Source organism: Zeugodacus cucurbitae, chromosome 6 (assembly GCF_028554725.1).
Source record: "Zeugodacus cucurbitae isolate PBARC_wt_2022May chromosome 6, idZeuCucr1.2, whole genome shotgun sequence".
Taxonomy (NCBI): domain Eukaryota; kingdom Metazoa; phylum Arthropoda; class Insecta; order Diptera; family Tephritidae; genus Zeugodacus; species Zeugodacus cucurbitae.
Genome location: NC_071671.1, coordinates 59,290,473 through 59,306,341, shown reverse-complemented (window position 1 = coordinate 59,306,341; position 15,869 = coordinate 59,290,473). Strand labels below are relative to the sequence as shown.

Sequence of the window (15,869 nt, the reverse complement as noted above, 5' to 3'; positions counted from 1 at the left end):
CTTGAAGTGATGAAAATTCCAGATGATAAACTAAAGACTGTATAAACAAATTATCAGAATAGCTTTGAGGTTTGAGAGTTATGAATGTTACAGCATATCTAGAAAATAAAACTTGATTGTCATTAGTACTTTACTACTTTATGAACTTAAAAATAATTTAATCAGAAAGTTGAAAGCAGCAGGTTGAGTTGACACTTACACCTTCCAATCTTAGCGCTATAATCCCGTAATCTAAGGTGATATTAAAGGGTTATATACAGTTAGAATTTAAAAAAAATTGATTTTTTTTATTTCATTTTCTTAATGTACATATATTTAAGAATACCCACAGAAAATTTCTTATCGTTCCGGTGAATATTTTCAATGTTACAAGCAAATTTGAAAAGGCGTTTCAGAGTGCTTGGAAGTACAAGGTCCGAGCGGCAACGCGTTTTTCTCAAAATGGTGTTTTCAAAGTCGGTGACCAACATTACTCGAAAACGGTTAGTCTCAAATTTAACACGACCTTCTTAAATATATTTTTTAGTAATTAATCGAAGATTTTTTCTCTCCGATAAATGTTATTTTTTTATAAACAATTTAAGGCCGAAATTTCGGTGAAGAATCGATTTTTTTTTTGAGAAACCGCCATTTTGTCAAAAAATTTTATATTGCTTATTCTTTCGATTAATTACTAGATTTAACATTATTTTAACGAAATCTGTTTGGTTTTTTAATTTCAAATGATCCAGTTCCGAGATATAGTGGTCACCGCAAAGCGTCTTTTTTGAGAGGAGCTTCTGGAGATCAGCTGTAGCTCTTTTTCAAATAAATATTTTTACTATTACTAAGCCTTAAAATGCAGTTAAAAGATACCATTATATGTGTATAAATTTTTGGATCAATAAATTAAAAAGTTTTCTTAGAAACAATTTTGGAAAATTCACTTTTTTTCGGCCGTCTAACTGTATATAAGTCCTTAATTTACTTTTAATCTAATACAATAAAAGCATCAATATATTGCTTAATTTGCCAGTAATACTTAATTTCCCTCTCTCTTACAATACTGTACTAACTCCGATTCGAAGATCCTAATTACACCTTAAATTAATATTCTGGGCATGAAAAGCTAAATGGTTTAAATTTAAACTTACTGGCGATTATACGTTAAAGGAATAGAACTCAAGTTTTTTCAGACTAACGGTCATGAGTTAACGTAATAGATATCGTATTTCTTCGGCGAGAACAATTTAATAACTCCTTGTGCTTACTTCCTACATTCACCTGAGAAATGAATCAACTTAGAAGTCATCAAAAATCAAAAGAAATAAAAATGCAGTAGACCTACCTGCCTTGACTACTCTTAAAATGCTCGATATGTGGTAAATCGGAAAAGACAGGCCACCATCGACACTGGAGAGGAAGGTACGACGTCTTCAGGTCATAATTTACGCGGCTTAAAAAATATCAACAGAACGTGACACAGGAATATCTCAAGTTCTGCTTGAATGAAAATTGCAAATTAATTGTCATTGATGTAATCCAACGAGAGGTCAAAGAGACGAGGTGTTTTCTATGGGGTCGGACCCGGTGTGAAGAGTAATAGTATTCCGTTTTTTATGACAGTTGGGTCTGCGTGCCCGGAAGATAATTTTACACGGAGAAGCAATGTAAGCACTGGGCACATCCAATTAATTTATTTAAATTTTTTGGAGATGATTTAAATATATTAAAGCTTTCTTTTTGTTTAATGTTTTTGTTTAATTACAACATTTAAAAAATTTAGTTGTAAAACAAAAAACAGAGATGTTATTCCTTTATTTTTAAAAATGGTATTACTGAATTCACTGATAAAGATTAACTTATACGATTCAATATTTAGATCTATAACAATTATATATTATTTTTTTAAAATTTTAAATAAATTACTTATAATTTAGTATTATATTTTTAATTTATTCATTTGCTACAAATGTACTATTTTTTATAGCCTCAGTGTTTTTCACTTAATGCAACTCTGTGTATAACAGCTGGCTATGCATTTTCTGCAATGCAAATTTTCACAGAAATTTTGGTAAAAACATAGAGCCCATTTATAAATATACATATATTACTTGTTGTGCGTTGTACATATTATTGTTTTTAATATCAAATATCATCATTATAAAATTTGAAAGCAGAAAATTTGATTGTGTTGTCACATAATGTCCCATAATTCGGACTGCACTGAAAATGAGCGTAATAAAATACCACGGATCATGACTTTCCGACCAAGCTACGAGGAATTCAAGAATTTCTCGAGTTATGTTGAATACATGGAAAGACGTGGTGCAAACTTAGCTGGACTAGCGAAAGTTATACCACCACCAGAATGGGTTCCACGGAAATCTGGTTATAATATAGATAATATAAATATGACCATACCAGCACCAATTTGCCAAGTAGTGTCAGGTAAACAAAGTGCAGCGATAAATTTTCTAATTTTGAACATTTCCTTTATATATTCGTTAATTTCACAGGCAAACAAGGAGAATATCAGCAAATCAATGTGCAGAAACGTTCCATGACTTTGCGACAATTTAAAGAAATGGCCGAGTCGGAACGTTATCAAACGCCACGACATTTTGACTACGACGATTTAGAACGTAAATATTGGAAGAATGTCACATATATAGCACCATTCTATGCGGCTGATGTCAAAGGTTCCCTGAGTGATCCTGATTTGCGTATTTGGAATATAAATTGTTTAGACACTATATTGAATTACGTGAACAAAGATTACGGTATTGAAATCGACGGTGTAAATACAGCTTATCTGTATTTTGGTATGTGGAAGAGCTCATTTGCCTGGCATACAGAAGATATGGATTTATATTCAATAAACTATCTACATTTTGGTGCACCAAAGACTTGGTATGCCATACCGCCCGCATATGGTAGAAGACTGGAAAAATTAGCGAATCGACTTTTCTATGAAAACTATCAAAACTGCAATGCGTTTCTGCGTCACAAAATGACACTGATAAGTCCACAAGTGCTGCGACAAAATAAAATACCTTTTAATAAAATCACACAAGAAGCTGGAGAAATTATGATAACATTTCCCTTCGGCTATCATGCTGGCTTCAATCATGGTTTTAATGGCGCAGAGTCAACGAATTTCGCATCGAAACGTTGGATTGAGTATGGCAAGCGTTCGAGCATTTGTAATTGCCGCAAAGATATGGTGAAAATATCAATGGAAACATTTGTGCAACGCTTCCAGCCAGAACGTTACGAAAACTGGCTAAAAGGTATCGACTATGGTTGTCACCCAGAAGAACCTGGGAAAATTTGCGCTGCTCCACCACCCACAATCAACAAATATTACTATACTAAGAGGTTGTATTTGCATTTTTTTTTCATATTTTTGTTTTGTAGACAAATGTAACCACTCTACTTTTTCCATATACAGAAGACAGTCTGAGTCAACGGAGTCGGTGGCATCACACAGCTCCACATCAAAACCTAAGGATTCCAAACAGAAACGTGGTTGTACAGCATTAGCTGTGCCAGAAGATGCCACCACCAATGCGTGTTTTGCCAAAGTGCCGAAAATCATTTTAACAAAAATAGATAGTGCTAGCAGTAAAAACTTGGACTTTAATGCTATGGCAGTAGTGCGCCTTAAAAAACTTTGGAATAACATACCATGCGAAAAGGAAGGTAAGAATCTGCTGACCAATGGCATAATAAAGAATACCAAAAGAATGCGTTTTCAAACGAAAACAATAAAACTGGATGATGAGGACTAGTCTCGCGTTATATTTTTAATTTATTTAATATTACTTTGATTTTTTTTTAATTTTCAATAACTTGTATAAAAATATGATTTACTATAACGTATGTATGCCATAAGACTGTTATCTCGTTAAGAGTAGTGAAAATGAAAGCAGTGCTAGACATTTGTCGTATAGTTTAGAACTGCATCACATCTTTGAAGGTAATTTTACAGCTAAAATATTAGAAATGCTACAAAAGCCTTTCGTTTTAACGAGCTTTTTGATACAATATTTTATGTATTCCTCGCACTAAGTTATGGTTAAATCTGCTTTTATTTCAGTTAATTTTATTTGATTGGTTAAACAAAACCGCAATTGCTGTCGAAATATAATTATTTTTCTAAAAGGATGTTCACAAAGTCTAGTCTTGGCAATTATTATTTTTATTTAAAATGTTCTTTTTTGAACAATATTATATATTTTCTATTATTAAATGACCTACACTTTTTATATTTATTGGACTCTGTGAATTTCCTGCGAATTATTATTTTACAGCTATATTTAAATTTAATAAAAATTTATATGCAAATGTATATACAAAATAAATTTTAAATTTAAGATTAGTAGTAATTTAGAGAATACATGCAAAGAACAGCAGTTTCAAGAAATTGTTCCACTTCCACGGCACTAATTGGAGCAAAAATCATATGACGTGTTAAATGTCAAAACAAAAAAATAAAAACAAATACAAATATATTATACTTTCCAATTAACGGTACCTATGTAGTTGACGTAAAAAATATGTGCTCTATATAGCGTTTGATAAAAATCTGTAATTTACACATTTGCAATTTCTAAGCCATTTATTTATTTAACAAAAACAAGTGAAAAAGTTCGAACCATATTCATATTTTTTAAATATCTTCTCAAGACTATAATTATTAACACTCTTGACAAACACCAATTGAAGAAAAAAAGCTATTATGTTTTCAAAAGTTAAACGGAATTTGTATTGTTTGTCTCTCAAATGTAAAGTTTATTTAACAATTAAGAGTGCTAGCATATGGAGATGCTGTGTTTCAATATTCAATCGATGATGTTACAAGTCTGTGTGGCTAATCATCGCCGGTTAAAGATATTCAATAGCGCAGTTTACCTGAGGCATCTTGTTGTGTGGTCCATTCACACTTGGTTTATGGCTTCTACAGCTCTGAAGTAAGTCATAGACAATGGAGGTGTTGGAACGCATATTGACGGTCGGAAATATGCCGTAATTTTACTTACGCTGGAGCTCGAAACATTTCATACAAATATGTATAGCTTATAAAAAAGACACTAGGTTGTGTATTTCTAATAAATTAATACTCATAACTAAATTGATCGGTTGCGTCGAAAAGAATTCATATGTATTATTTAGATATATATTAAAATTAAAGAAACACAATTTATAAATATACATTTGTAGTAAAAAGAAAAAGCATATGTATTTAATAAAAGACCTCAGAATTGGAGCTTTAATTCATACATACACATGTATAACCCTAAAAATTCGTGTTGTCTATTATAGATGAGAGTAGATTCCTGGACGTATTTACAAAAATTTAAATTTTTCGTCCTCCCCTACTATTTATTTATCATCACCTCGTATTCAGCATGGATTTATGGATTCTATGGGTTTTTGACGAGATTTCAGCGAGCGACCATGAAAAAAAGAAGATGATAGTCAAAAATATTTGTTTAATTTAAAGTTCTGGAAATTACATGTATTTTTTCATATGACTGCTATTTCTTATGACAGGCGATCATGAAAAGTAAATATTAGTAGTACTTCATTAATTAATCGATTATGCAACAACAATGTTACGGTGTTTTCCCAGCCTTTGGAAGTAAATTCGTGGAAGTACATATGTACAAATACGAACAATTTTTGGTCGTCCTACTATTTATTAATTATCGTCTCGTATTCAGTGGAAGTACATATGTGTAAATAGGAAAAATTCTCGTCGCATTTATGGCATTTATGTGCGCCAGGTATGCAGCATTGGATTTTCTTATATTTCGTAGGCAGCGAAGACTATTGTGACTCTGTTAATGCTAGCGATCCTCCGCCCCCTCGTATTCAGTGCATATATAATCCATACACTTTGGTTACATACTCCCATCTGCCTACCAAATTTACTAATTGATCATGCAACAACAATGCTTCGGTATTTCCCATATATGTATAATATACATGAGTTGGAAGTAAATTCCTGGAAGTATGTGGAAATAACAAAAATTATCGCCGTCCTTTTTGGCATTTATGAAAACGACTGTGACTCGATCCGCCACCCCCTCGTATTCAGTGCCTCCACATTGGCTATAAACGCCCAGCTGCCTACCAGGCGATCATGAATAATAGTCAGGTGTCGCTTAGTTATTAAACGATCATGCAACAACACTGTCTCTCATACATCAGCTGCCTACCATGCAGCCACGATGCTTTGGTGTTTTCCATGTATCATACACTTGGAAGTTGGAAGTAAATTCCTGGAAGTACATACACATTTCGGCATTTCGTGTCAACCTACTTGGCATTTATGTTCGCCTGGTATACAGAGTGGGATTTTGTATGGGTGTTTTCAGCGACCAAGCAACAACAACAAGCTTTATTTTTGCATTTCGTGTCGACCTTCTGGGCATTTATGTTCGCCTGGTATGCAGAAGAGGATTTTCATAGAAAGCAGGAAAACTGAAAGCAGCAGCGCAACGAAGTGATTGAAGTTTTTATACAACACCCAACTACACAATAAATATGAATTGAAAATTGCTAATTTTTTATATTTTATTTGCATTACATATCCAATGGATTTTATGATAAAAAACAAATAGTAAAAGCCCAAAAAGAAATGATGCTGCGAAATACACTGAATGACATGAGCATGATTTTTGTTTAGATTTTTGGAATAATATTGAAAAGTCAAAATAGAATTATTGTTTTTCAATAATTGCAAATGTCATGCGTTCAATTAGTTAACTTATTTGTATTTTATTTTTGAATGTAACATGCGTTGCGTGAAGTTTGAAATTGGTTAAAATGCTAATTTAACAAAAAAAAAAAAATCATAATAATTGAAATATGAAATAATTCTCATCGCCCCTACACGAGTTGTTTGATGTGCAACTGTGATTGAGTGTGAACGCACTGATTTCAGTGATTTGAGTAAAACATTTAAGCCAAATAACTATAAGTATCCTTTTGTCCTTCCATGCGCTCCAGATACTCCTTTTCGATTAGAATATCAATACATTTTTTGATCACTTGCACTTTAGGTTTGAAGCGTGACGCCAACTGATTGAGTACCTCGGTAATAAGCTGTGTGTGATTAAGCTTCTTACGCATCTTCATAATACGCACAATGGCGGCCTGTATGAGCAGTTTGCGATCCTCCTCAATATGTTTATGTACTGCTTCTTGCTCCACTTTGAGCTCAGTCTTTAGCGGTTGATTGATGTTAATACGAAGCTTCTTGTTTTTATAATCCAAGAATAGCTCCATCACAGAATTGGGATTGAGCGAATTCTCATCATCGGCACACACAAGCAGTTTGGCTTTCATCAAAATCTGCAGCACCTGTGGCACACGGTAACAAAAAAAAATATATTTAAATAATGCTTGAGATAGAGTAATATGAAAACTGTTTACCTGTTTTAGATTTTCTAAGCTAATTTGGGTATTCTCCTGCAATTGTTGTAGCGTGAATTTAGTTTGATCGTTGAACTGTAGGAGCACAGCCATTTGGAACGTGCTTGCTTGCAGTGTATACCGATTGCGGAAGCAATTGGTCACCAAATCACCTTTGCACAGATTATATAACCAATTCAGTTTGCGACCAGAATGCCGATTTGCATAGAATTCATTGAACTGCTGTACGGAACGTTCCAATTCTGAGGGCAGCAAAAATGTGGTACTCTGATTAAATGGCCATGAACCCGATGACAATACTTCGATGCTGAAATCGATTTCTTGTGGTATTTTTGCATTCATCAAATGCTGCTTGAAGCTTGCATTCAAATCCTTGGAGAGACCAATATCTTGGAACATGCGTTGCAATTTGATTGTGTATTCGTAACCACAAGTTTGTTTCAATTTCGAAATCATTATCGCCTCCGCATCATCCGAAGCCGATGTGTGATACACTAAACGTTTGGCAAGCATTTTTGAGTAGAACTTTTGGAACACATCCTTGTCTTCAATATATTTAAAAACAACCATAACTTGGTTCAAATTATCCTCGAGTTCCTTATCTTCGGGATTCTTGGAAGATTTCTTCAGCAACAAATCGCAATACTTTGCAAGCAACTCGGGCGACTTATTAGCGCTATTCACATGTGTCACTTCATTCAAGTTGATGAATTTCTCACATGCCTTGTCAAGTGCAGCCACAAAACCGTTATCATTGTTGAATGCCATCACTACGAGACCATGATATTTCTTATGTACTTCTAATATGGTTTGCACATACAATTTCGGATCGTTTGCTGCTTCGGCACCGGCTTTCTTTATGGCCTCAGTACCTTGTTCCAATATGTGCTCGCCCAGTAACAGCTTTAGATCCGTTAAATTTTCTGGATTACGTGCTACTAAACTGTACATACGTTTCAAGTCATCATTCTTATCGTCGTTAAGAAATTTCTGAAATTCAGCGCGCAATCTAACTAAATGCTTTTCAATTAAAGCCTGTGGAAAGATATGGAAAAATATATATTTTTAATACATAAATTACATAAATTGATAGCAAAGATAATACCTGCTCGCACGTCTTGATCAATATATTATGTGTACTCTCATGTAAATATGAAAACTCGTCACGATTCACTCGTTTGCTTTCTTCGTCAAGGCGATCTTCAACGTGCTTCAAATAATCAGATACTGAAGAGTTATTCAGATACACTTCCGATTCCTTTTTATAAAATTCTGCAGTTTTCAGTATAAACTTATTCTCAAAGTGTTCTTTATATACAGATAATTTCTTGGAATTATCAGAGTCTGTATCTTCTTCATTAAAACCCAATTCGACATAAGAATTTATGACACTCTTGATGAGGTGGCGATTTATAGTTTGAGAATTACGTTCCTCTTCAATGGACCGCAGTACTGCATTTGTAACCGATTCATTTAAGTTTTCGAATAGATTTTCTTTCCACGTGACTAATGCAAGTCGATATACGTCATATATACCCTTTTGACCTTCCTCGCACTCTCGCTTCACCCAGTGTCTATTTAAATAACTGCAAATACCGTTGAGCACTTTGCTTGAGAACTGATATGATTCCCACTGCTTGGTGTAGTGCGTCAGCCTAATTTCTTCACTCTGTATATATTCAAAGGCTTTCTGTAATTTAGTTAAATAATTTTTAAGGAAATCCTTTAGACGGTCATATAATTTTTTGCCAACGAGTTGTGCGCCACCTGCACGGACCATGGAACGTTGCACAGTGTTTACACTTGTACAATAGTTATAAACAAATGTGTACAGGTGCATATAACGATCGGTCGATAAATTCGACTTTTCTGGTTGGAACACTTGTTTAATGCCATCTTCCAATTCATTCCATATATCATCGAGACTTGTTGGCTTCACTACCGCATTTGGACGCTGCATTTTCTTGGCTACGGGTGTAAATGCGCAAGAAGCGTTGCGTGGAGAAGTCGCAGGTTGAGACGTTAGCGTTGCTGGTTGTTGCTCGTCTTTCACTTGTCTTTTTGGGGCTTTATTACGCTTTATTTTTAATGAATTTATGATGGAGAATCTCTGTATAAGATAATATAAAATATATGAAAAAATACGTTAGTTTTATATTTGTAGCATTCGGATTTATAAACCTTTAAGAATGCCATTTAATAGTCGAACTGCCAATTTTTCCAATAAATTAATTTTTGTTTAAATTTGTGGGATTTTTGTAGCATATACGAACTAGCAGAAACATATGGGTTTAAACATATCTCGCCAAGTTCATAAAGATATTATTTTGAACACAAAACTGCATCAAATTCCTACTTTGTTAGCCTTTCAGTCATTTAAAGCAAAATGTTTTCAAAGAAAAAACCGTAGTCCATTAAATACGCTTTGCAAATTGTTACCATTATTTCTAAGGTAATGTTGGAAATATTGATATCTAATTAATGTTTATTAATATATTTTATCACTAGCTCCACAAGTTACTACACATTTAGAAACTGTTTTATTATTGCAGAAAATGATTGATTTTCCTTCTTTGTGGTGTACACAAAAACATATGGCAACAGCCTTCCAACTTTCCAATTTAATTAACGCTACCTGACACCAGTATAGTCTCTTCACTTACACGCATACATGATATAACTCCGCATGGAATGAGGAAGTAATGTGACAAGAAAGAGAAACAAAGATTTTTCAACAGCACTCTAGCACTCTTCGTATCAAATTAGTTTTAACTTTTTTTTCCTATTTAATTTATAAAGGTTCGCAACTTTTGCTGGGGTCAACAATTTTGTGACCTCGGTGCAGTTGCTTGGCTTCGTAAAATTTCAAATTGCTCAATAACACATTTTCTCCTCCAAACCTTATGATGGCTTTAAAATCTATTCCAACGTAATGAATTTAATGAAAATCATGAAATTAGCTACATACATACACACGGAGCTTACATGCATAAACGAGCACCAGCAAATTGGGATTTTTTTCTAGAGTAATCTCACACTGCACGTTTCTTAATATTTTAAATTCATGTTTTACATACTCTTTTATTACCTTTAACACTATTAATTTAGTTTTGTAGATTAATTTTCAATATTTTACGAATTTGTAGTGGTAATAATGCACGCATAATTAATTCTCTTTGTATACAAAAATTAAATGATTTCTTATGCCTTCAAAAAAACGATGACACACGACACACGATCATCGAAATCAAAATACAGTAAATTCTTGTTTAGGGGATATTCATTATATTAACTAAAAAAACAAAATGCTATATATATTTCTTATTTGGCTGCAGCTTATAAACACTTACACTTACAAAACAATGTTAAATTATGTACGTTATTGAAAATACAACAGTCAGCTCACTTCTAGCAACTTTAACTAATAGGAATTAACATTTTTTAATGTTTAGCTTTTCTTAGATGGGACAGCACCAAAATGTTTCCAAGCACTGGAATAATTTTGTGCGTTGCCATACTTTGACTTTACAAAAAATACAATCAAATAATACGCACGTTTGAGATGTGGCAAGGCGAGACGTTGCTACCAATGTTGCCTAACAGCATTATTGCGAAATTGCGTATTGCCAAGAAAAAGGGAAAATGTAATAATTTATGGTATTACATGTATGCTATTTAATAATTTAAAAAATAACGTTATGAGATTAAAAAAAAAGTAATAACAACATAATAATTAGCAAAAAGCATTGAAAAAAAAATACATTTTTAATGAATAACGCATTTCTTTTTATAGTTGGTTCTTCTTCAAGTACATACACTCATAAATATTTTATTAGTATCACAAATTTGTTTCGAGTAGAGTTATTATATACCACGGAAAATAGAGATTACTACATGCTCCACATATCTAACTTATTATACATAGATCTCAAAAACATAATAAATATAATTCAATAAGAGAACATAGAAATCTACAGGATTGTATCCATAAGATTTTTCCCGTTACATTCTTTAAGTAATATTTCGGTGTAATTCATACTCATAAGATTCGAATTTGTGGGCGATTCACTTCGAATAAAGTATGATCCTCGTCCTCACTATTATCATCTTCAATGGAAACGGGTAAAGGTACTAACTCCTGTGTACTGCGGTCACCTTGTACACCGTACCTGCGTTCAGCTCTCGATAGACGTAATCTGCAAAAGTATATAAGAGCCGTTGAACACATGTGTTGATATGTGTGGTTTTTTACAAAGCAACAAAAAAAAACAACTTACCGATAAACTTTTGCCACAATAAAGAGCATCGCACACAAACTAAGCCCAAGGAATATATAGAATCCGGTTAGATATGATGCGGGCAAATCATCATCCTCATAATCGAGATTTACATCTTTTGTTTTGAATTTCGTTTCTTCAACTACGTGACTAAAATGCGCTTCAGGTGATTTTTCTTGCTCAACCTGTGGTTCAGGCGGCACTTTGTGTTCTTCCGCAACCTTAGCGCTTTGATCATCATTATTTATTGTTGCTGTTATTTGTTTATGCACTTCAGCCGATTCTTTAATGTACTTATCGGTGACAACAATAGGCACTACATTTTCGGGCGCTTTGCTTACTTCATCCACGATTACCTTATCATCGTGCAAATCTTTTTTTAATGTTTGATTCGCTGCCGAAACATTTGCTGTTAGCAAATATAAGTAGAAAATCAAGAGTGTACGGCAATTCATTAATTTCAGTTTAGCCATTATATGCTTCTGTAAAATGTTACTTTTATAGCTTTATTTCAAAAACAATTTTACTGAATTGTTTATTTACCTATCAAAATAGCACAGCTCACACAGCATATTCGGAAGTAGTGAATTGAATTGTTTCATGCCGAAAATAGTGTAGCCAGATCTCTATGTACTTTTGATGAATTTGCTAAGCTGAATTTCGAGAACTTAAAAACTGTGCTTGATATTTTCTTATTTAAATATTGTATTTATTTTTCGTGGTATTTAATTATATGTAAGCTTTTGCTTTTGCTTAGCTTACGTGATTTTCACTTTTTATAATTATTTTCATCATTTTCCAAATTGGAATCTCCGACAAATCAGCTGACTCTTGTTTACTTTTACAAGCGCCGTTGTGTATGCAATTGTTTTGGTTTTTTGGTGTAATTGAATTGGAATGACGCATATTTTTACCACGATATGGTAGATTTTTATTAAAAGAAGAAATTATGGTTTTTGATTTTTATATTTCATATTGTTGCTTATTAAAATAATAAAATAAAAATATTCTAAGTGCAAATATAATTTTTAATGTATTTCCTTTGCTCTGTCAAAAATACCAATAAGGCGCAATATTTTGCTCCAACTCACCTTAGTAATTTTAATAAATCATTAAATCAAATAAAACACCGTTTTTTAGATTATTTAATTTTAATATTGTTTAATTATTTATGGTCTAGACTTTTTAACTAAATATTAAACATATATGAAAACTAACTGTTTTATAATGCTTGTACATACATTTCTATGCTTGCATATCTTTAGCTACTTGCCAAAATAACGCCATTTAACATACATACATATGTACATGTATACTAAAGTAAATAATATAATCGCAAAACTATTTATGTATGTACATATATATTGTTATTTATATATTCATGCATGTATATGTATTTATGTACATATGGAAATTATATTAAAAAAATAATATTATTATTGAAACGCGCTTAAGTAACGCTTGTGCAAACGCTTACTTGCACGCTTACAAGGCAAACAAAAACGAAACTATTGTACGGCCTAACAACTAGCATCACATAGAGAATAATTTATTAACAATACTGCTGCCACACATGCATTTCAATTAAGAACATAACGAAAAATTCATAAAAATTATTTTATATTAACATACATATTTTAAGGTTTCATTTATGTTTGTATGTATGTATGTTTGTTTGTTAACATGTCGATATCGATTCATTACATATTTGTGGTATGTATGTATGCATGTATGTGTGTTTTTAATACTAAAAATAACTATTTACTGTACATATTATAATATTTTATATGTTTATTTAAATTAAAATATTTTTTATTTAATTGTAAATTGTAATTTTTGCAATAATTTTTTTCGAGCCAGATTTTCCATTATTTTTACAATCAATTCTCAATTTCAAAAATTTGTTGCTGATTTCTATTAATTTATTTTTTTATAATTGCATTTCAGTACCATATGCATTTATAATTATTTTTGTATGCATTTATAAAAATATATATATTTTTTATGTTTTTCGAAATTTTATTTTCTTTTTCATATTTCCTAATTAACTTATAAGCAACCTTGCATTATTTTATTAAAAAATTAAAATATCAAATATTTAATATTTATTTATTATTATTTTTTCAATTATTTTTTAAGCTTTCGTTGTACTCCATAACATTAAATTAAGTGATTGACATCATATATAATTAATTAAAAAAATATATATATTTGTCGCGTTTTATTTTTTGTATTGAACATATTTTCGTGTCTATATTAATATATTAAAGATATAGTGAAAACAGAAAAAGAAATATGAAATAACAAAAAATGCAAAAAAAACAATTACTAAGCCAATTAGTGAAATTTAAATAAGAAATTACAGTTATTTACATAATTATAAGAACCGTGTGTAGAGTAAGAGTAAACATTTTCACAACTTGCAGTGCACGCTTTGAATTTCAGTTTCTTAGTTTTAGAATTAACGAAAAAAATATGCCAAACACTAACGACTAACACACTGAAAATAGCATTAAAAACATAAATTAATTAAAAATATTTCTCTAATAAACAAATGGAAATCAATATAATTTTTTTCTATATAAAATTAAACATAAAAGTGCTAACTAAAAATAAAAATGGAAACTCCTTTAACTACTTGTATCAATAAAAGTTCGTTTAAACAAAATTTTGAAAAAAAAAAAATTAAAGTTTAAAAAAATATGCTCAAAAGTCGTTGTTCATAGTCTTAATTGGACGTCTATGCATTTTTAAATTTTTAACTTAATTTCTTTTACTTGTTTTTTTACTTTTGTCTTCCTACTAATTTTCATTCCCCTCTCTTACTAATATGCTAAATTTTGTTTTACTGCATTTTATTTTTTTAATTTTCTTTCGCTTTCGCCTTAAATCATGCTGCCGAACATCCGTTTGCCGCGCGTCAACACCAAACTGACCACCATAACGGTGAGCAAGAAGAAGACCAAACTCAAAAACGTTGTAATGTAGCGGCAACGCTGACGGAATTTCTTCTCCTTCTCCATTTTGATGCGTAACTGTTCAGCACGTGGTAGGTCCAAAGTAAAATCGGACTCAGGACGTGATGATGGCTGTAATGGGAAGAAGAACAGAAATTGAAAGTAAATAAAGTATTTAATACAAATATACTTAATAAATAGCGTTTGAGAGCAAAATAGAGCAAAGTTTTTGAAAAAAAAAAAATTAAAAAAAAAATTATTTAAATAAAAATATCGAAAATTAGAGTAAGTTTTAAGTGTTTATTATTGATAAAATTTTTTTAAAAATTATAAATTCCTCCTATGCTATCAATCCATGATACATATAGTTATTTATCATCAACTTTTTACAGATTTTCAAAAAAACTGTTAATAATTAAAAAAAAACCATAAAAATTGGTTATGATTCAACTATTAATAAAACAGTGATATGAAATAAATCAAAATCCATTATGTATTTATTCACATATGAAACCAGTTATCAGATCATGCAATAAATGTCGTTTAATACGCACCCTTTGATCATAAGACAGCAGCCATCAAGCAGAAGACATTATTAAATACAAAAAAAAAAAAAATCAATAAATTTTCGTAAACTGGGACGATACGCTATTTTGCTTGCGCTTTTGTTTATATCTATGTATGTAAGCTTGGATTCATATTTACATACATATGCATATGTAAATGTGGGCTTGGAGCTAGACTGCGGCTTGCATAAGGTTAACTGTGTCGCGCACGCGTACAAGTGAGCCATTTTGTGCCGGTTAGTCGCCGTTAGACGATGACGTTTAGCGTTTTTAGTATATATACAAACATTAGTATGATAAACATACAGTTGATTCCCTAACTCGAATCAGAATAACCAGCAACAAACGTGGAGTTAGAGAGACGTCCGAGTTATGGAAGGTAATTTGTATGAAATTTGACTTCTATTGCCATTTCGAGAGTTCGAGTTATGGAGAACTTCGAGTGATGATTAGGTTAGGTTAGGTTTGTAGACAGATCTCTGCAAAAAAACAGAAGATCTCACTTAGACAGCCTGGCGCTGTCCATTGTGGTACCAATAAAACTCCCTGTGGATCAAAGACCTTTAAGATTCAGCAAAACGCTTGGAATCCGTTACAAATTTCTTAAGACGGCTAATATCGATTCTAGCCAATTTGCTAGGATC

General features: G+C 31.8%; 4 protein-coding genes across 9 annotated transcripts in view; 1 reads left to right on the top strand and 3 right to left on the bottom strand.

Moving 5' to 3' along the window:
* The first annotated feature begins 1,979 nt into the window (after nt 1–1,979).
* LOC105217537 (probable lysine-specific demethylase 4A) lies at nt 1,980–4,494 on the top strand. The gene is made up of 3 exons (XM_011192588.3): nt 1,980–2,430; nt 2,499–3,360; nt 3,434–4,494. Exons 1-3 carry the CDS (start codon nt 2,184–2,186, stop codon nt 3,771–3,773), a joined length of 1,449 nt encoding a protein of 482 aa, XP_011190890.1. The 5' UTR covers nt 1,980–2,183; the 3' UTR covers nt 3,774–4,494.
* A 2,249-nt stretch (nt 4,495–6,743) lies between these two features.
* Nucleotides 6,744–10,930, bottom strand: LOC105217536 (cullin homolog 1). Of its 6 annotated transcripts, none has more exons than XM_011192586.3 (4): nt 10,776–10,930; nt 8,531–9,535; nt 7,426–8,460; nt 6,744–7,353 (listed from the first exon to the last, which is right to left on the bottom strand). In XM_011192586.3, exons 2-4 carry the CDS (start codon nt 9,383–9,385, stop codon nt 6,952–6,954), a joined length of 2,292 nt encoding a protein of 763 aa, XP_011190888.1. In that variant the 5' UTR covers nt 9,386–9,535; nt 10,776–10,930; the 3' UTR covers nt 6,744–6,951. The 6 variants fall into 6 exon arrangements, with proteins under 6 accessions (XP_011190888.1, XP_011190886.1, XP_011190887.1 ...); XM_011192584.3 differs by lacking the exon at nt 10,776–10,930 and adding an exon at nt 10,411–10,677; XM_011192585.3 differs by lacking the exon at nt 10,776–10,930 and adding an exon at nt 10,514–10,676.
* A 534-nt stretch (nt 10,931–11,464) lies between these two features.
* LOC105217535 (uncharacterized) lies at nt 11,465–12,175 on the bottom strand. Its single transcript, XM_011192582.3, has 2 exons — nt 11,703–12,175; nt 11,465–11,621 (listed from the first exon to the last, which is right to left on the bottom strand). The coding sequence occupies exons 1-2, from the start codon at nt 12,173–12,175 to the stop codon at nt 11,465–11,467; spliced, it is 630 nt and encodes a 209-aa protein (XP_011190884.2).
* Nucleotides 12,176–13,890: 1,715 nt separating this feature from the next.
* Nucleotides 13,891–15,869, bottom strand: part of LOC105217534 (serine-rich adhesin for platelets) — a 154,297-nt gene continuing 152,318 nt past the window's right edge. The window contains exon 6 of the mRNA XM_054232788.1: nt 13,891–14,791. Coding sequence (XP_054088763.1) covers nt 14,588–14,791 — 204 coding nt within the window. The 3' untranslated portion in view covers nt 13,891–14,587. The remainder of the gene's footprint in view (nt 14,792–15,869) is intronic.

What these genes read in the sequence shown, in the direction of transcription:
- LOC105217535 (XM_011192582.3), bottom strand. Translation starts at nt 12,175, where the DNA reads ATGGCTAAACTGAAATTAATGAATTGCCGTACACTCTTGATTTTCTAC. An exon ending in ATTGTGGCAAAAGTTTATCG is followed by an intron (nt 11,622 to 11,702) that starts GTAAGTTGTTTT and finishes ATACTTTTGCAG; the next exon opens with ATTACGTCTATCGAGAGCTG.
- LOC105217536 (XM_011192583.3), bottom strand. An exon ending in TGATCAAGACGTGCGAGCAG is followed by an intron (nt 8,461 to 8,530) that starts GTATTATCTTTG and finishes ATCTTTCCACAG; the next exon opens with GCTTTAATTGAAAAGCATTT. An exon ending in GCTTAGAAAATCTAAAACAG is followed by an intron (nt 7,354 to 7,425) that starts GTAAACAGTTTT and finishes CGTGTGCCACAG; the next exon opens with GTGCTGCAGATTTTGATGAA.
- LOC105217537 (XM_011192588.3), top strand. Translation starts at nt 2,184, where the DNA reads ATGTCCCATAATTCGGACTGCACTGAAAATGAGCGTAATAAAATACCA. An exon ending in AATTTGCCAAGTAGTGTCAG is followed by an intron (nt 2,431 to 2,498) that starts GTAAACAAAGTG and finishes TTAATTTCACAG; the next exon opens with GCAAACAAGGAGAATATCAG. An exon ending in AAATATTACTATACTAAGAG is followed by an intron (nt 3,361 to 3,433) that starts GTTGTATTTGCA and finishes TTCCATATACAG; the next exon opens with AAGACAGTCTGAGTCAACGG.